Source organism: Microtus ochrogaster, unplaced genomic scaffold (assembly GCF_000317375.1).
Source record: "Microtus ochrogaster isolate Prairie Vole_2 unplaced genomic scaffold, MicOch1.0 UNK53, whole genome shotgun sequence".
NCBI classification, from domain to species: Eukaryota; Metazoa; Chordata; class Mammalia; order Rodentia; family Cricetidae; genus Microtus; species Microtus ochrogaster.
In genome coordinates this window covers 2,369,578-2,389,812 of record NW_004949151.1, presented here as the reverse complement: position 1 = coordinate 2,389,812, position 20,235 = coordinate 2,369,578, and the positions used below count along the sequence as shown (strand labels likewise).

At 44.6% G+C, this 20,235-nt stretch overlaps 1 protein-coding gene across 1 annotated transcript in view; it reads left to right on the top strand.

The window, feature by feature from the left end:
• Positions 1 to 20,235, top strand: part of Arhgap10 (Rho GTPase activating protein 10) — a 198,797-nt gene that overhangs the window by 36,390 nt on the left and 142,172 nt on the right. Inside the window, exons 8-12 of the mRNA XM_005369579.3 lie at positions 1,005 to 1,111; positions 2,968 to 3,062; positions 14,298 to 14,379; positions 17,430 to 17,475; positions 20,039 to 20,104. Of these exons, the coding sequence (XP_005369636.3) occupies positions 1,005 to 1,111; positions 2,968 to 3,062; positions 14,298 to 14,379; positions 17,430 to 17,475; positions 20,039 to 20,104 (396 nt within the window). The remainder of the gene's footprint in view (positions 1 to 1,004; positions 1,112 to 2,967; positions 3,063 to 14,297; positions 14,380 to 17,429; positions 17,476 to 20,038; positions 20,105 to 20,235) is intronic.

The window sequence follows — 20,235 nt, the reverse complement described above, 5'->3', positions numbered from 1 at the left end:
CTAGCACCTATCTAAAAAAGCTGTGTGTAGCCACGAGTGTCTAACCCTGGTACTGTATGGGGGTAGAGACGGTAGAGACGGGTGGCTCCTCGGAGCTCACTGGCGGGCCAGTCCAGGCATTGGCGAGCTCTGGGTCTTCAGAAGAGACGGTGGACGTGATAGTGGAAGATCCTTGGCCTCATGCATCCATGGACATGGACGTGCTCAGGCACACACATATGTGCATGCACCACACACACTATTGCCTTGAGAACTAACCTGAGAGCTCTGTGAATGCCGTGTGGGAGTGGCGCCCATCACTCGGTCAGGACTGATGGTTGAGCAGTCACCAGTCATTGCACAGTTGCTGTGTCAGGCTCAGTCTAGAGGAGTTTCTACCTGGGAAATTAAAGAAACAAAATCTCATCCAGTGTTCTGAGTTGAAGTCTTCAACTGATCAGACATATTGAATGTTTCACTTCTCACCCTTAGCTTTTTCTCAGGGCGCTTCACAGTTTCCTTTCATTGGTTAAGTGTGGCCAGCTTCGCTGACGTTCACATTGGCCTACTAGGGAGGAGAGGATTCAGGGAGTGGTAATGCCACCTGCACCCTGAGTCGAAGCTGGAGGCGCCAGGATGCTGTGTTTCTTCCATCTAACCTGGAATGCTCCGTGGCTCTTGGGTTTTCTAGCACATGGAAGTTTATCATTTCCGAGGATAATAGTTATCGCGTGAGTGTGAATGAGGCCACGCAGTGGAGCGTGTGTGAAGGAGCTGGCTCTCCCTTCCCACTGGGGAATCACCCCGGTGTCATAACATGTGACGTTAGCTCACAGTTATCTACTGAAAATGTCTTAAACTCAGGTCTCGCGGTATCCTGAAGGGCTTCCTGTCTTTTGTAGTACCCTTTCTGTTAGCCCCTGCATTTTTGTGCTCTGCTTGGCTGAACTGTGCAGTAATGTGCTCCCCTGGAGAATGTCTGCCTCCTCGTGAGGAAAAACATAAAGATCTGTGCTTTGTTGAAGGGCCAGCGCCATTTGGGTCCAGTTGGGTCAAACACTATTGCATGTATCGGAAAACGGCCAAGAAATTCAACATGATCCCGTTTGAGCACCGATCTGGGGGGAAACTGGTAAGTCCTTGATATTAGTTTTGTATTTTTATGAAAGTTACTTGTTGGGCCTGCCATTGTAATAATTTGATACTGACTACTGAGAAATTTGGTTTTAGGATTAAAATCTTTGTTTTGTTTCTAAATCACAGGCCTGCATCTTTACAGTTAGATTTTAAAACAGAGCAGTAGAGTTCTTATCTCAGTGTTTCAGAAGAGAAGGGTGTTTACTGCATTCATTTTTGTGACTCAATTACGTAGGACTTATTTTTATAGGAGATCTGGCCCGTTCACATATTGTGTATTCAGAGTCTGCAAAAACTGGAAGGTGTAGTGATCTCTAATGAATTCCTTCTCGTTAGGTAGGCACATAGAGTTCTCATGTGATTATTTCCTGTTTAACTAGCTGCTCTATTCTAAGAGATGACTGATAGAGCTCAGCATGATAGTAAGACGTTAGGATCTGGCTGTGCAAGGTAGGTAACCTTCCTGTGGTGCTCAGAGCAAGCCCTGGCCCGCTAGCAGCGAGCCTGATTGGCCACACACTCTAAGAAAGCAGGTCAGTTTGCTGCTGGCGTGTGGTTAGGTTGACATTTTACTTACTTGAATTCAGAATTAATCTAAGCTGACATCTGTCCACACACCTTTGTTTCTTTCAGAAACAGACAAGACAGACAGGCAGATGAGCAGGCATTAAAGCAGACTGTAAGAAGGAGCCTTCTGTAATGATGGACATATTACAGCTTGTAACAGCTGCCAAGAAGAGGAGGGAGCAAGGCAGTGGGGCCCTTGTAGAAGGCGGGTGTTGCGGCCAGCGCAGCCTGGATAGCAGAGACTGGTGCGGGGGGGGGGGGGGGGGGGGGGGAGTGGGGTGCTGGGATTGAGACACAGAGGCTTCTTTTTAGGTGGAAGAACAGCAGAACAACAACCTTTAGTTTGCCCAGCAACCTTTTATACCTCTACTCCTTCTGTGGAGACCCACCAGCCAGAACACAAACATCCTTGTCAATTACAGACCGCAAGGAAGTTCCACTGTCAGTCAGAGGGAGTGAGGGCAGCTGGATCACAACGGTGGGAGTGGGGGTTGCAGCATTGGCTTTGAGCCTGAGTTTGCAGTTTCTAAGGCATTTCTACCTAGCGACCATGTTCTGCTCTAGGTTCCAAACGATAAAGTGATGTGTTATAGGATGCAGCTGTGACCTTGGGTCTTTAAAAATATTTATAGCTCCTCAGTTTCTGGACTTCGACTTCATAGTGTTGCTCTCTGCTAAGCCACCATGTTGCTTCTGTCTCTATCCCCGGTCTAAGCTCTTCGGGAGGCTGCTGACAAGAGACAAAGTGGGGAAAAAATGTCCTGAAACCCAGGGTAGCTCATTCAGGAAGCAGGAGTACTGCTCAGACCGACTGGCTCCATGGTTAGTGGATACACACTTGTCTTAGCCCTGAGTGCACTCAGGTCAGTCCTTATGCATTTGCAGTGTTTACAGGCTAATAGTGCTCATGCCAGTATTGATACAGGGTGTCATATAGTGTGATATTAAAACAAATTTTTATTCTTTACAAAAGAGCGTGTCGTCATTGAGTGCCTGGACCCTGCTGGTAATCATCCTGCAGTTAGCATTTGTGAAGTCTGCTACCAGTACTGCCGTCAGGAATAAATAGAGAACCTCAGGAAGGGATCAGAGTGGCTGCAGAGCTGAAGGGGTTAGCCTTGGCTCCTGCAGGGCTGCACTAGTGCATTCTATGCAGAGTGAAGGGGTTAGCTTTGGCTCCTGCAGGGCTGCACCAGTACATTCTGTGCAGAGTGAAGGGGTTAGCCTTGGCTCCTGCAGGGCTGCGCCAGTGTACAGAGATTTGAGCATTGTGCTTGTTTGCAGGGGGATGGAGAGGTGTTCTTTTTGAAAGAATGCACCAAAAGATACACCGACTCCATTGACAGAAGGTTTTGCTTCGACATTGAAGCTGCTGACAGGTAAGTTCATGGAATTAGTTAGATATGATATTAAAACTCTTTTGACAGATTTATTTATTTATTTATTTATTTATTTAAGATTTCTGTTCTCCACTCTCGCCTCCCATATCCCTCCTCCTCCCCAAATTAGGAGGTCCTTGACAGTATTTTTTTAAAAACAAGTTGAAGGAGTGATTCCTGTGAACTAGAAAAATGTTACCTTTTTGTGTTTCCAGGTCACCTTCACTGTAAACTGTTGTTGGTCACTATAGTTGTAGGGTCAGAGCTTTATCTTGGCTGAGGACTGGAATCTTCCTGACCTGTCCTGAAGGAGAAACATTGAACATTTCTTTATTGATGCCCTTCTGATTGGCAGCAGGAGGAGGACAGTGAAAGAGAATGGAGTGTGAAGTCAGAAGACAGTCTTGTCGTAGCAGTACAGGAAGTGGATTTCTTCCTGTGTGTATGTGTGTGCGTGTGCTCGTGCAATTCCAGTGTGCGTTCTCATTGTGGAGTAGGGCATCCAGGCTTTTGTTGTAGTCAAAGACTTTTCTTACCAAGTCACTTCCAAGCATTCAGCTTTACAAGCATCTTTGACAGGGAGGCAGAAATAATGATGCCTGGTGCTAATGTTTGTGTCCTACGTGCACTCAGCGCTGTGGGTGGCGAGTCCATGCCACCCTGCATGACTGTAGTAGTTTGTACACAAATCTGTTTGATGCCTATGTAATACAAGTTTTCCAAAGGAGAGTAGTAAGGACAAACTTAATTGTTGCTGCTTTCGTCTTGTGATCTAGCTGAGAATGTGGAGTTTGTATAGAGGAAAAGACCCATGAGTGAATTCACTTAAGATCGCTCACATAAAAACGCCCCTTTCGGCACCTGACAAATTTGGCAGTACCGTGACAGGGACATATAAAGGAAGGTTTTGCCGAGATTATAACAGAGAGTATTGCTTGAAATTGTGCTAAAATTTAAGTCACTTACAGACTGCTTAGTAACCTGTAAGACTTTTGTGTGTTCTCAAGAAGACCATGTGTCCACAGCTGCCCTTGACCCGGTCCTTTCTGGTTCCCAGGTATTTTATCTCATCAGTCCTCACCCTCTCCCATGTGAGAATGTGAGCTCCCAGTGCTGGAGTGAGGCCCTTGCCCCTATGTAGATGCTGAGTGGGAAAACTGAGGTCTGAACCTGGACTTTCCCCCGGGAAGGCCAGTCTTGTATCTGCCATGTTACAGGCCCCAGAAGACGGATGTGCAGTCAGGCTGCTCTTAGGTAATCAATACAGACAAATCAGAAGTCTAGTTTGCTAGGTGGTGCTTTGGGAGCTTCTGTGCACTGTGAGTACGGTTTGTGTTGTACTTGCTGAAGCTCCTGGTTTTGGAGACATTGATGATGCCGAATGAAGTTTGCTGACCACAGTCTTTACGTGATTGTAAACTGTAACCTTTTTCTGCTGCTCAAAACGACAGATGAGAGATTATTACTGAGTCATTTTTATATAGAGATAAGATCTTGTGAGGTAGACGAGGCTAGTCCACAATCCCTCTTTCTCAGTCTCTCCAGTGTTGGGATAACAGGCTTATACTTCATGCCTGGCTAGGATAATAACTTTAAAATAGATGAAGAATTGGAATTTACAGGAAACCTGCCCTGGTGGTTTGTTAATTTTTATAAGACCGTCTTCTTTTGAAATACAGTTGACATTAACACATGAAAGCAGCACGGAAGAGAGTGTTCTAACTGACAACATGTCCCGTTCCTTGAACTGCTGTTCTCTGCTGGGTTCACATCAGTACCTGGTGTATGTTAAGACCCAGAACTCCTGTTTGCCCCCTCCCCTCCCTTCCTTCTTCCTCCCTTCCTTCCTTCTTCCTTTCCTCTCCTCCCCCTTTCTTCCTCCCTTCATGTAACCCCATTGGACTTTGACCTACTATTTTCTCTTGCCTTTACTTCCTAAGAGCTTGGATTCCAGGCATGTGTGCCTGTGCCAGTTATGACCCTGCTCTTTACCAACTCCAGCCATTGCTCCCATCTTCCCGAACTCTGGTTGTCCCTCCCTGTGTTAGTCAAGGTTCTCTAGGATTTGTTGGAATGACTTTCAGGATGCACTCCCAGCTAATCCAACAGTGGCTTCTGTGAACGGAAAGTCCTAGAATGTAGTAGCTGCTCAGCCCACAAGGCTGGGTGTCTCCGCTGCCCTTCAGTGTGTGCTGGAACCCTGAAGAAGTCGACTCTGGTGCCAGTGAAGAAATGGATGTGTTAGCAAGGCAAAATCTGCCTTTTTCTGTGTCCTTATATAGACTTCCAGAAGAAGGTGTGGCCCAGATTAAAGGTGTGCAATCCCGCCTCCAGATCTGGATCAGATGTATGTCTTCCTGTCCCAAAGGTCTGGACTAGAAGTGGATTCACCCACTTTCAAATCAAGTAAAAAAATCTGACAGGTGTGCCCTCTATTTCTGGATTGTAGTTCATTCTAGATTGTAGCACGAGTTCTAACAGGTCTTAATAATAAAAGCCTAGAGTTAGATATAGGGTAAAATGCTGAGAGATCAGAGAGCAGAAGGAGCCAGACCACAGCCATCTTACCTCTCAACTTTCCAGCCAAAAAGGGACTGAGTTTCTGTTTCCTCCTGCCTTATCACTTCCTTTCTCTGCCCAGCCATTTCACTTCCTGTCTGTAGTTCTGAAGTCCTCAAAGTATGACTTAGAATTTCAAATGTGATGGGCCTAGGCTTTGTTTATTCCCCTGATTCTGGCCCAGGAGACTACTGGAAACCACAGGAAGGGAAATCACTTCCCTTTGCTAGACTATGCATGCCATGAGAGCGGGTCCTCTCTCACCTAGCAGAACCAGGCAGAGGACAGTCACCAGGTTTGCGCTGCAGGAGCTCACATTGTGTTGCTCTTCAGAGCATACAGAACTGGGATTAGGTTCAGTGGAGCACCCGGCAGTCAGCAGCCTCTCTTCTGCACCTGCTGCTGCTCCTCGAGCCCAGGCGTAGCCTGTTTTAGAGTGAGTGGCCATTGTGAATGGGTTTCTACACAGTTCCTCCTGGGATCTTTTGAATAGCAACTTCATAGTTGATTGTTTGCTTTTAATCTAAATCTTGCCTTCTTTCCAAGTATCAGTTTTGCTGTTTGGTATTTTGAATGTTAAAGGAAGTGACATTGTGGGTGAGATTTAGGTGCCTGGGCAGACTTCTGCTCTTCTAGCCTAGGGGTCAAGGGCTTCCCTGTAACTTTGGTATTTAGTTCAGGTCAGGGTTGGTTAGGTTTGTTAGGTTTGGGAAGCATTGGCATGGCTCTAAGTAGTGTTAGCTTGTCTAGGCAGCCAGGTCAGAGCCGATGCTAACATTTTGTGTTAGATCCTGCTTCTTTGGGCCTGTCTCAGTTTCTCAGGTAGCTCAGGCTTGCTGTACCTCCTCCCATTTTCCTGACAGTTATAAACATTGCCAGAGGTTTCTCACACTGGCCCATCAGCGTTCAGACAGTCACAGCTAGGCTTGTAGGGCACATTTGCATCTTGAGGTTGAATCATGTATTGATGCTCAGATGCCTTGCTACTGAGAACTAAGAGGGCAGTGAGCAGTAGGGAGCTGTGTAGACATCAATAGGCCATTCTTACTGTATCCTTTCTCTAGGCAGATATATATGTTTTTTTTTCTCCCTCAATTCACAAAAAGGCAACTTTGGATATTTTCTTTGATAGGGAAACATTTAAGAGCATGTGCTAAAAGACCATTAAAAATACCAAAAAAGTAGAAAATAATAGAATTCTTAGAACTCAGTAATTAACAACATAACATTTGAAAGTGGGTAAAAGATGTTTTTGAGGAAAATACACATGTGCCATGTGCATATAAGCACAAAAAACATGATTAGTTACTAGGGAAATGCAAGTCTAAACCACAGTGAGGTAGCACTTGATACCCACTGGGACAGCTGTATTAACGTGGCAGTAGCAAGTGCTGTTGGGGGTGTGGGCAATGGGAGCCTCATACTCCAAGATGGGAAACAGCTGGGCAGCTCCTCAAGAGGTAGAGTGTCATGTTGCCACCTGACTCAGAAATTTTACATTTGTATTTGTATATGTACATGTAGTTACAGGTGTATATACATATATCTGAGTATAGTAAAAAATATATCCACACAAATCAATTGAATGGTTATTCATGAAAGCATTATTAATAAGATCACCAAAGTAGGAATTGCTTGAACGTTTATATGTTGATGAGTGGGCAAATAAACATGGTGCATTCTTAACATGAACAGTGGTGTCAGATTAAAAGTAAATATACATTGAGTACATGATGGAATATTTGGAACAAACCTTGAAACCGTTTTGAGTAAGAGAAGCCAGCCATAAAATAGCATATATCGTGTAATTCCATGTGGGCACATGTCTGGAGCATGTAAGTCTGTTTGGATACAGAGCAGAGGAGGAGCTGCCTAGGTCCAGGGGTTGCACAGAAATGGGAGTGATGGCTGCTAGAGGCAGACCTTCTCCTCATGCATGATCAGCATGTCTTAACATTGACTTTGGTGATGTTTACACAAGTCTGAAGACCTTTACCTATAGCGAATCAGGTTTACAGTGTGAATTGTGTCACAGAAAAGCTTCAAAGCACGAACAAACACGGAACACAGCTGCCAGAAAAAAGGCGCCCATTGCCATAAAGGCTTTAAAATGACTCTAAACATGATCTTCCTCATGCCAGCCACATTTCAGATACCAAGGGCTGTGAAATGGTGGGACCACTCATTTTTGGTTGTAGAAATAGACTTTAACATAGTTGTTTGGTTCAGTAAGATGTCAGGAGATGTAACTTTCTTCTGGAAGGGTACTTACCCTACCACCCTGCAACAGCTTGTTGACTCTGTTCCTGCATGCTTGCCATGCGCTGTGTCGTACTGGGCCATCCCCACCCCTCACGTCAGCCTGAGAGGTGATGACCCCTCTGACGGTTCCCTGGCACATCACGTCCACACATCCAGCTTCTGTTTCCAGATGCTTCTTGTGTTGCTTTGAATTTGGTGCTTGGTGTGATCGGTGTGGTGTTCTCCTGAGACTCTGAAGCAGTAGGTGGTAGGGAAGGCTTGCTCGCCAGTGGCTTGAGTCTGCATGGTGCAGCTGTGTTCTTTAGATCCAGAGTGTTCGAGCACGTTACTTCCAGAAGTCTGTGCAGTTGGCTTGGGTAGTAGTGAGAGTGCTCGTGTTATGTGTCCAGTAGAGTGGTAACTGTTAACTGATTCTGAGGGAGAAACGATGGGGCAGGAGTAAAACCTGATGAAAGCCCTGGACTGTTAGCAAATTGCAGGGTAGGAGGGAATGGAGACACTTAAATGGTTTAGGCTCGCTGGCTAGTCTTACTAGAGAAAATGAATGCTCTGACCTTTGGTCAAGGCAGAATGAGTCCACATCTGTGGGCTCCAACATATTTCCCCTTTTAAAATTTATTTATCAAAACCTGCTTCTGCTGCAGGACAGATGACTGTTCCTGTCTGAGTTTTCTTCTCCCATCTTCCAGACTTACCCATCGTTGGTACATACGTTCTTTCATGCATGTCCTATCTTAGGTTGCCCAGAGGGAAGAAGATCTTTTCCGTCATTGATTACCAGCCTTTGGTTACAAAGGGTTAGGGAAGAATGCATAGCTAGGTGCCATGCACCTCTGAGCCACCTTTCCATTGAGAGAGTTCACAAATACCTAGATAATCATACTAGGCAAGCAGAAAATGCTTTGATACGCATGCTCCTACTGTCACTGTCTCCTAACAAAGGAGTAAGGATGACCAGGATGGGATGGCCTATTTAAATTGGTCTAGGATGTCTTTAACAGTTTTTATCTGCATCATAATCTGTCTAATTTGTCTTATATTAAACATATCAAACTAAGGATTCATTGACATTATATCAAATTTTTCTCAGATAAGCTCTAACTGTTTTCTAACCAGTAATATCTTCATAGTGACCAAAGCAGTTACCAACATTAACAGGCTCTAGTATGAAAATTAACAATAAATACACAATTTGTCGAGCACAATTCTCATAATTTTGTTCTAATAAAAAAAAACGAGAAGTTTCTGTGATGATAACGTGAACTATAAAGTCTTTTTCATCTTCTATTGTCTAATTGCATTGCTGCTACCAACTGCCAAAGATAATGCTTGAACCGTTCCAGCCCTTGAGTAGTGGCAAAAACTTTTATGCTACTTCTCTTCATTTTCTGAAGAGGGACTTCAGTCATACGTGGCCTCCATAATAATGTTCTATTGCTTTATCAAGTCTCTTTCCCCCAGAGGGGAAATTTGAGGTCCCAGTTCTCAGGTCCTCTGTTTCAACAGCAGACTGAACACCATCCTGGCAAAGTTAACTTCTGCGTCCCATGATATTTGTAGACACATGGCCAGATATTCAGTCAGCTTCCTTGGGCTGGCTCCAGAGTAGATAGGACTATCAGGAAGGCAGGAATCATCAACCATCACCGTAATCTCCTTCCCTTCTGAGACTTCAGCATGACGACACCAGAGGAACATAGGCTCAGCATTCTCCCATCACCGTGTTCTTATTGCCGTCTTAGACAACATCAGAGGATCAGGAACACAGGCCCAGCAGTCTCCCACCACCGTGATCTCCTTCCTCTCTGAGACTACACCAGAGGGTCAGGAACACAGGCCCAGTCTCACCTCAGTTCTCCTGGCAAGGGAGCCTCAGCATCCAGGATGTCATCGGAGCTGGTCCTCCTTTGTTCCACACACCAGACCAAACATTCAGGGAACAGTTGACCTTCATTCCTCTCCTGTGGAAAAAACACAAACATGCCTTCGACCTATATTAAAACATGATTGGATCCTTTCCATAATCCAGTACAAGGGTTTTTCCCTTTTGCTTTGGTGAAGGTCGCTCTGGTGCCACCATGCCAAAATCTGTGAGTGGCACATAGTTCACGGACACCCACGTTCAAGAAATTAAGAATTAGAAGGGCATGATGTGAAGACTGAGGGTATAGCTCCCCCTTTTTATCTTTTGGAGTTGTGTTTGCAGGGAGCCATGGGCACGCTTCACAATTCCTTGTCCTTGAGGATTATAAGGAGTTCCTGCTTTATGTTCAATACTCCACTAGGAACAAAATTGCTGAAATGTTTTACTAATATATCCAGAGCCATTATCCATCTTTATAATTTTAGGAATTCCCATATATGAGAAACAGTTTAAGCAGTGAGTTATCACGTGTTTGGTGGCTTCTCCAGTTTGTGCAGTGGCCGTCAAGAAACCTGAATATGTATCACAAGATATGTCACATGCACATATCTTAATTTTCCAAATTTTGCAATCTGGTTAACATTCCTTTGCCATAAATGATTAGGAAGCAGGCCTGGAGGATTTACTCCTAGATGACGGACAGGTAAATATTGTGGGCATATGTCACATTGCTTAATAATCTGATGATTAATTTCTCTTGTCAAACCAAACTATTTTCTTAAACTTTTACTATTTTGATGATGTGATCGCTGTTCAAGCTCAACTTGAGATAAAGTGATCAGTTGAGTCAATTTATTAACTAAAACATTACCTTCAGCCAATAGACCAGGAAGATTTGAATGTGCTCTGATATGACCCACTAAGCTTGGCAGTTTTCTTAGATGAATGGCATCTTGAATTTGCTGGAACAATATTCTAACTTTACTATTACTAATTCCAATGCAGAGGACCGTTTCTATGACCTACAGAGTTCTAAAAATGTAATGACTGCCGGTATATAAATTAAATGCACTGTTTGCAGAAAGCTGGAGCACCACAATGAAAGCTCGCTGCTCAACTGCTCACCACATACCCTTTACAGTCAGCAACACATGCTGCTCTTCCATTGGAAGAACCATCTAAAAATTAACACAGCATCCTTTAAGGGATCTTGCATTACAATTTTAGGAAAAATAAAGAAATGAATGCAGTTGCACAAATTGTGGCAATCAATCAGCTGGAAGATGATTATCAATTTGGCCTAGAAATTGAGCAAATGCAGTTGCCCAAGAATCATTATTTTGAAATGAATGTACTGCTGGTTCTTTATTGCATAGTCCACCTGAGCTAGTATCTGTAAGATGTCAGGGGAATTGGGATCACTAATCCCCTTACAAATTTCACTGAGGGGCTTCACATCTCCCCTAGGGAATTTTAAATAGGGTTTCAGTCATTTAATGCCTCCCAATAATTTCTGAAAATCACTCATAGTTTGTAAGCTCTCTTGGTGATCCAAACTGCAACACTCTCGTTACTTGCCATGTGATTCCTCCCCTGCCTTCCCAAGGGTCACCCAGGAGTTGCTTTGCTTTCTTTTTAAACCTGGTTTTATTAATTCGATTTGATTTGGCTTATTGGCACCGGCAGCAGAGGAACCTAGCAGCCAGGGATCCAGTCCTTAACAGCTTGTGTTTTTCTTTTTTAACCAGGGTTTTCCCTGTAGCTCTGGAACTCGCTCTGCAGACCAGGCTGGCCTCGAACTCAGAGATCCGCCTGTCTCTGCCTCCCGAGTGCTGGGATTAAAGGCGTGCGCCACCAGGCCCAGCCCTGGGAATAGTGCTAGTAGTATTTAGTTCCCAACTCAGGCCAAGAATAGTAATCCTTCACAGGCATGTCCAGAGACTCTTTTCTTTGGTGTCTGTAGACCTTGTCAAATTGTCAGTCGATATCACCATCACACAGTAAGACTTAGCTTTCTTAGACTGCTTCTCACACCAGGGCCTTCGGGAGAGCCGATGCGCACTTGTGTCAAACTGTTCTTAAGGACTTGAGCAGGGCTCGGCTGCTGTGCAGGCTGCACACTCGTGCTGCTGCGGCTCCTTGCTGAGTGTGTGATGGGAATAGGTGGAGATGTTTAAGTGCAGGTACTTGTTCAAGTTGTGCGTGCATGTGTGTATGTGTGTGCGTGTGTGTATGCGTGCGTGCGTGTATGTATGTGTGTGCGTGCGTGCGTGTGTGTATGCGTGCGTGCGTGTGTGTATGTGTGTGCGTGCATGTGTGTGTGTGCGTGCGTGCGTGTGTGCGTGTGTGTGTGCGTGCGTGTATGTGTGTGCGTGCATGTGTGTATGTGCGTGCGTGTATGTGTGTGCATGCGTGTGTGTGTGCGTGTGTGTCCTCACAGTTCCAACCTTGTTTTCCGTCACAGTGGGTCAAAGTAGACAATGAATAATGTCTTGACAGCGTGTTCTCTTTTAGCTGATTCATTTTCTCTTTTATGAAATTGGTTCTGTTGCCTCAGTATTTACGAAGAATCAGTGTGACGGAGGAGTGGGGCTCGGGTGTAGTGCGTGGTCATCGGAGAGAATTGTTCAGTAAGAGAGCAGTTGTGTCCTCAGGTCAGCCAGTAAACCAGCTCTGACCCATGATTGACCTTTGCTTCAGTCCTGACTCTTTTTTTTTAATTTATTTTATTTTTTGGTTTTTCGAGACAGGGTTTCTCTGTGGTTTTGGAGCCTGTCCTGGAACTAGCTCTTGTAGACCAGGCTGGTCTCGAACTCACAGAGATCCACCTAACTCTGCCTCCCAAGTGCTGGGATTAAAGGTGTGTGCCACCTCAATGCTGTCACCATAGCTTCTGCAGAGCCTGCAGTGCTGTTTCCTTGGGCGATGTCTAGGGTGTGAACCTTGCTTTAATATTTTAATTTACTTAAATATCCTTATACTTGCGTTATTGTCCTATACAGCCACTAAACTTCATTTTTTTCATTATTTGTGCTTTATTTCTAGAACTCACAGATTTTGTAGTTTACAGAGTTGCTGCTGTGGGCTGAGAATTTGTTTTGTTTTGTTTTTTGAGACAGGGATTTTCTGTAGTTTCGGAGCCTGTCCTGGAACTAGCTCTTGTAGACCAGACTGGCCTCGAACTCACAGAGATCTGCCTGCCTCTCCCTTTCAAGTGCTGGGATTAAAAGTATGCACCACCACTGCCTGGCTCTGGGCTGAGAATTTACTGTTGGCTTTTGCCAGGGACTCATCTCTCTTTGGAAGATCCCTGGAGCAGCAGGGTTTCTCACTCGTGATGCTGTTGACCCTAGTGTGCGGAAACTCTTCTGGAGTTTTCTGATCCCTGATCTTTTCCTTTGTGTGCCTCCATCTGTGCTGCCCTCTAGTGTGTCTGTGATGTTTTAATTACTGCTGTAGTTCAGCCTTTTCCAGGTTTGATCTTGAAACTGCAAACCATGTGATGCTCTCCTGTGGACTTCTGTCAAAAGTAATAATGAACTCGCTGCGCATTTTTGTGTCTTGATTGTGTGTTTCTCTTAGTACCGAGGAAGCCACTGTGTGGCTGTACCCTAAGCCACTGAAGCATGTCTTGATGACTTCCCACGTGGAACAGATGTGGATAAATCTTGTGCAGGTTTCTATGGGACATAAATCTTGATAACTCTGTATACAGAATATACTAAGAATTGTCTGGTTGGGTCCTAATGGCCAGAGAGTGTTCGTATCTGTAGGAAGCCACCAAGCTGGCTTAGGTTGTTGCACCAGCTTCCGTCACTGGTAGTGCTGGGTAAGCGTTCCTTCATTCCACATCCTCACCACTAGTTGGTGTTCGTAGTGCTTTCGACTCTGGCCGTTCTCCTAGGTGTGTTATGATTATGTATTAATTTATATATCCTTGATAAAAATTAGGGTTGGGAACATCATACACAATATGTATAATAAAGTATGAACCTTAAAAAGGAAGAAGATTCGACTTACGTTGTGACTTGGGTGACCCTTGTGTAAGTGAAAAAAAAAAACTGGACAGAAACTATGAATAGGATGTGATTTCCTTTCCTGCACCACGCAGATTAACCTGATTTATAGAGACAGACATGTATGTATGCAGTGGAAGTTGCCCCGGGGTGTGGGAGTAGGTAGGAAATCAGTGGTGGCATACAGAGACTTAGTTTTGCAAGATCAAAAGATCTGGTGGCCTGGCACAGCAGGGTCACATATACCTGTAATCCCTGCACTCAGGAGGCAGGGATAGCAATATATTGAATTCAGGACCGGTTTGAACTCCATAGAAAGGACACCCCACCCTGTATTCTGGAGGGGAGTCATAGCAGTGGTTGTGTAATAATGTATTCATGTATAAAAATTGTCTAGATAACAGATTTTACATTATTTTTTTATTGTAGTTGAAATTAATGAAAACATTTAAACCCTGTGTCAAGTGTCTGGAAACAGAAGAGGGGGTTTTGTGTTGATGTCGGGTGCCCTGATGTTTTCCTGTTGTCTTCCAGGCCTGGCGTCCCCTTGACCATGCAGGCGTTTTCAGAGGAAGAAAGGAAACAGTGGCTGGAGGCCCTGGGTGGAAAAGAAGCTGTAAGAATATCAGAGCTTTATTTCAAATCCCGGACAGCCAACTTGGCTCATTTCTAAGCTATTTTTGAGAACAGCTCTTTGCTGGAACTGCTATTTAAACTCATCTGGAAACCATGCAACTCTCTAGTAGATTAGCTTGGGGCAGCTGCAGAACACCCATGGTTGGGACATTGTTCGAATTCAGTTCTGACCTTCCTTAACTTTACCGTTCTGATTGACTTTGCTCTTTTTTAAAATATTTATTTATTTATTTATTTATTTGTTTGTTTGTTTATTATGTACACAGTATTCTTTCTGCGTGTATGCCTGAAGGCCAGAAGAGGGCACCAGACCTCATTTCAGATGGTTGTGAGCCACTATGTGGTTGCTGGGAATTGAACTCAGGACCTTTGGAAGAGCAGGCAATGCTCTTAACCGCTGAGCCATCTCTCCAGACCTTGACTTTGCTTTGAAGCCAGCAAAACTTTCAATTTCTATTTTACCAGTTTTACCAGATTTCTTTTTGGGGGGGGTGGCAAGTACATTAAATGCTTGCCGTGTATTTTAGACGGGATAGTAAGTACATGGCAGCATTAGCGACCACTCCCCACATGGGCCTGATACTTAATACGATGGTTTTGCTTTGCAGCATGGAGTAACCTTAGAGACTGGGCCTCTGTATGGCTACGGTTTCAAGGAATGGACTAAAGGGTGCAACATGGGTCCCAGGGAACCTGACCTCTGTTGGCACTTGGTTCCAGCACTGCCTTATTTTCTGAGTGCTGCTGGCATTTGGGGCTCAGAATTGACAGGTCATGTACTGAGTTGGGGGTTTAGCGGAGACAACTTTAGGAAAAAAACACAGATTGACATTCAGCATAACATGTAAAGTGTTAGGATTCAAAGTAAGCAGGAAGCACCAGACAATTTTGAAGATTTAGGGTAGAGGGTGATTTGAAGATGGAAGAGGGGTTCAGTAAGGAAGAGGCTTCAGAACAGAGCCTCCTTAGGAGCTAACACGGTACTGCTTAGGCTGGCTGTGAGCCCAGCTGCAAATGTGTTCTCGGAAGTACAGGGAATGAGAGGCCACTTGGTAGTGTGTCTGAGAGTGACAGCCTAGCTGCTGTGTTCTAAAGAGACTGTTTCACCCTGTCAGAACTACCCGGAGTCACCATATCTGAGCCTGAATCAGGCTCCATCTTTTTGTTTCTGACTTTTTTATTTTTGTACTAAGTCTGGAATTCAGGGTCTCACCGTGCTGAGCAAGTGTTCTTTCGTTGGACTGCCCACGCCTCTCGTTCTGTTCATACTTAATTAGTTCTTAGAGTTTTAGCTGGAGTTTTGATGGAGGTGCTTCAGTGGTTGAGAGTGCTCACTGCTCTGCAGCAGAGGACCCACAGAGGTCCCAGCACTCATGTTGAGCTGCTGGTAACCACTGCAACTCCAGCTGCAGAGGGTCAAATATGTCTGGCTTCCACAGCCCGAGACTCTCACACATACCTACACACAGATATATAATATATATATGTTTTAAAAAGAGTTTTGAAGCCAGGCATGGTGGTACATTCCTTTAATCCCAATACTTGGGAGGCAGAGACAGGTAGATCTCTGAGTTACAGGCCAGCCTGACTTATATAAAGAGTTTTGGGACAGCTGGGGCTACAGAGAATGATCCTCTCTCCAAAATTAAAAGAGTTTTGGTAGTATTGGGATGTAGTTATGCTGTTTCTTTATCCTTTGTGGTAAAGACACTTCATTAGCTGTGATGATTTTCCCAGAAGTACTTTAGACAGTGAGCTTTCGTAGCACAAATATCCATGGTTGAGTTTTTGAGATAAATGGGCTTCCAGTTTGGTTTAGTCATGAGATCATGATCAGGTTGGCTTCTCCTACCAGACCACAGCAGGACTGTAAGAAGACTGTTCAGTGATACATTGTATGGGGACTGTAACGTGTAGCATACATTTATGGATGTTGTATGCCTTGCAAGTAGTTAGTGCTAGGACTCTGAGAAGCTGGATGACTGCCATGCTAGTGCAGATTTATTTGCTTAAACATGGGCATGGATTATCTCCTACTCTTGTGAAATTCAGGAGCAGTCAGGAAACAGTGAGCTAGATATCTTTGGTTGGAATGTATCAGTTAGTCAACCTGTCTGTAAGGTGGAGAGTTTCCCATTTACACAGACTTGTGACAAGTTCCTTAAGGACTACAGACCCTGTCGTTTTTTTTTTTTGTTTTTTTTTGTTTTTTGTTTTTGTCAGTCTGGCATGCTTCTTTAGAGAGAAGCAAACCGAGAAAAGTCCTGCATGCGTTGCTTCTGCATATGCATGCACACTAGCACGTCATTAGCCATGGACAGCACAGCGCCCCTGCAGTCTCGTGCAGACTCCACACAGGGCTTCCCCACATTGACTAGTTCTGACTTAAACCGGATGTCCTAACTTATTTCAACTCTGGCACTGCTGTCTGGAGTGTTGGTGGCAGATCTTACAAGTTGGGCATTTGCATCTAGGTCACCTCTGTTTCAGTTCTGCCAGTGACAAGTCCTGGTCTTTGTAGCACACTGTGGTATAAATTGGGTGTGGTAATTGGTGAACACAACCCCAGAGAGGGCATGCTGAAGCCGTGCATAGGGCTGGGTGTGCAGTGCGGGTGGGTGGTGAAGAATGCCATGCCCCTGCAGGAGGGCCACCACCCCAGCGTGGGATGCACTCTCAGCGGGGGTGGGGCATCAAAGCTTGTTGCTCTTACAGAGTCGGGATGAGGCCCAATGTGAAGTTTTTTCTCCCGTGGACTGTCTAGTTCATCCTTATGCTACACAGGTTTCGTTTCCCAAGCTGCTTATTTAGCACAAATTTAGAGCTGTCCCAAAGGGCTCCTGAATAGCAAAACATTTCTGTCACGAAGTTCCAGGAGTGCGGGAACTCTGTTCTGTAAAGCAGGGGTGGAGACCAATTGTGTATTTCATGTGCTACATTATCTAATATTAAGTTGGTAAAATTGAAAATTTGCATGTTCTTCCTTGACTTGATTTGCTGAAAGTGTTCTCTCTTTCTTTGTTTTACTAGCTCATCCATACTTGTAATAAAGCCATCATTCCAAGACCAGAAGGAGGTAAGTGTTCACTTCTCCTGATATCACCAACCCCAAGCAGTTCCTGGGGCTCAGTCTGCACCTTTTTAAAGCTCACGGGCAGCCCTCATTGCCCACCCGAGCGTTACTGTGAGCTCCCCTCCTGTCTTTTCCTAGTTTAGGTCTACGGTTGTGAATGGTGCTGAGAAAGCTTCTGATGGAAGCTTCAGGAACCTGTGGAAGAGGCTGCTCCTTGGCCCTCTGCTTCCAGGCCTCCTCATCCTGCCGCTTGTCACTCTCAGTAGAAATGATGGAGTCCTGGAACATGGTGATGTTTGGTTGAGAGGAGCTGGGTGCTGCAAAGGCCCTAATGCTGTAGCGCACGGCAGCCGTGTTCAGTGAGCAAGAAAAAGGGAGAAAAATGTTAAGGTGAATGTAAGAAGAATTATTTCAGATATTTGAAACAGTAATCCTTGGCCACAGTGAGTAATACATAATAAGAGTGGCCCCAGCTGGATGGTGAACCCCCAGTTACTGGGCAGATTTTCTTATGTGAGCACTTATTATATACAGCAGTGTTTCTGTGCAGCCCGTGGTTCTGTGCAGCCTGTGGTTCTGTGCAGGCTGTGGTTCTGTGCACCCCGTGGTTCTGTGCAGCCCCTGGTTCTGTGGAGCCCCTGGTTCCATGGAGCCCGTGGTTCTGTGGAGCACATGGTTCTGTGCAGCCCGTGGTTCTGTGGAGCACATGGTTCTGTGCAGCCCGTGGTACTATGGACTGTGGTTCTGTGCAGCCCGTGGTTCTGTGTAGCCCGTGGTTCTGTAGACTGTGGTTCTGTGGAGCCCGTGGTTCTGTAGACTGTGGTTCTGTGGAGGCCATGGTTCTGTGAAGGCCATGGTTCCGTGGAGCCCGTGGTTCTGTGGAGGCTGTGGTCCTTTGGACTGTGGTTCTGTGCCGGATGGCGTTTCTGGCAGTCTTGTGATTCTGGCAGGCAGTCAGGACTGAGAACTCTTCTTTCATAAACCTGTGGCTTTAATTTTCTTGCTTTGGTTTATTTTTGACAACCCAGGTATTTATTCCTGTCAGCCCTTAACAGCTTCTAGTCTTGCAGCCTCTGAGTGTTTGCTATATACGGCATATACTCTTAAACTTTGGAAAATAGCAGTGGCAAGGACGTGCTGAGCTGTTCACGTACTGCATGGCCAGGATGCGCGCCAGGGAAAACAAAGTGTCCCCCACCTCTGTACTCAGGGAGTACCGATAGGAGACAAAAAAACCGGCACAGTTTGGCACACTCGCTTTGTACTCACTTTTGGTAGATTTGGTGGAATTAAGGCTGCACTTAGCAAAGCCATAGACTGTGTAATAGAAACAGTTGTGATCAGTTCTGCTAATTCTTGATTTGAAGACTAGAGATCTATAGCCTGGTACTGGACGTTGACAGGTGCTCCTGCAGGGGAGCGTGTTTTTCCTCTTTCCTGTACTGATGTCTTCCAGCCCTTCTTCGTGTGTCCCTCCTTCTGGCCTTTCCCCTTTGTCTCTGTCCTTTCTTGTTTACCCTAAAAAACTGTAAATAAACCTCCTGGAAATGGTTTGCAAAGCAGGAAGAGATAACTTGTGTTTTATAAAGTGTTATCAGTAGTGGATTCTGGACACAGCTGTTCAATTTTAACTATTAAAATTCACTTGAAAGCTGGGCAGTGGTGCCTCATCCCTTTAATTCCAGCACCCAGGAGGCAGAGGCAGGTGGATCTCTGAGTTTGAGACAACCTGGTCCCCAGAGAGAGTTCCAGAACAACCAGGGCTACAGAGAAAGTCTGTCTCGAAAAACAAAAAACAAACTAACAAACAAAAAATTCACTTTAAGCGTAGTGTTATAGATTATAAATCCCCAGGAAGCTGTGTTAACGCTGCGGTCCCTTAGGCCTGGCTGCAGGGGCTGGAGTGCTGCTATTTTTCATTGATGTTTCAAAACAAAAGCAAAATCTACAAATATATGCCAGCTTGGTCATAAGCAAACATTTATACTAGAAAAAGAATAAAATTGCATTTTCAAATTGGCCTCTGAATACATCACATGAATCATCTATTTTAAACACAAATTATGAAAATAATAACATCATTAAAAAAGCTTGATGTCCAGTGAAAATTATCAGAATGCTCATTGCCCAGGAAGCATTTAACAGAACTTTCCCTTGTTAATCAGAAGCTCAGATTCACATTGAAAAGCCTTCATTCGTATTTCGAGTTTTCTCTAACTGAGCTACTCCTAGGAGTTTTAGCAAAATATGGAGATTATTTCTATGTAGCCTCCTTTAGAGATTGGTATTATTTTTTTTTTTTACTGTTTAAAATATTCTGTATTTATTAACATATTTTATATTGCAAGTTGAATTATAAAAATTGGACATCTTGATTTTCAGCATGGAGGCTTCTACAAACAAATACATTTTCCAGTGATGCCATTTCTATGGGCAATGCACAGCCTTCAGCAGTTTTCAGACAATGAAGCAAAAGTGCCATTACCTTAAATTTGTTTTCTTTATTTTAAAAGGGAAAGAAACAGTAACTACTCATCCTTTAACATTTTATGCCTGTTCCTTTTAGGTGCACAGCTGGATACAATGGGATTCACGATTCTCAGAAAGTGCATCAGTGCTGTTGAGACACGAGGTAACAGTCATGCTCACCCGTAGCTTTAGTCCTGGAACTGTAGGTGTGTAACACCGCAGACCACTGCAGCACTCGGCACATGCTTATACGTTACAGCGTAAACAGTCTGGAGACTGTAGGTATGTAACACC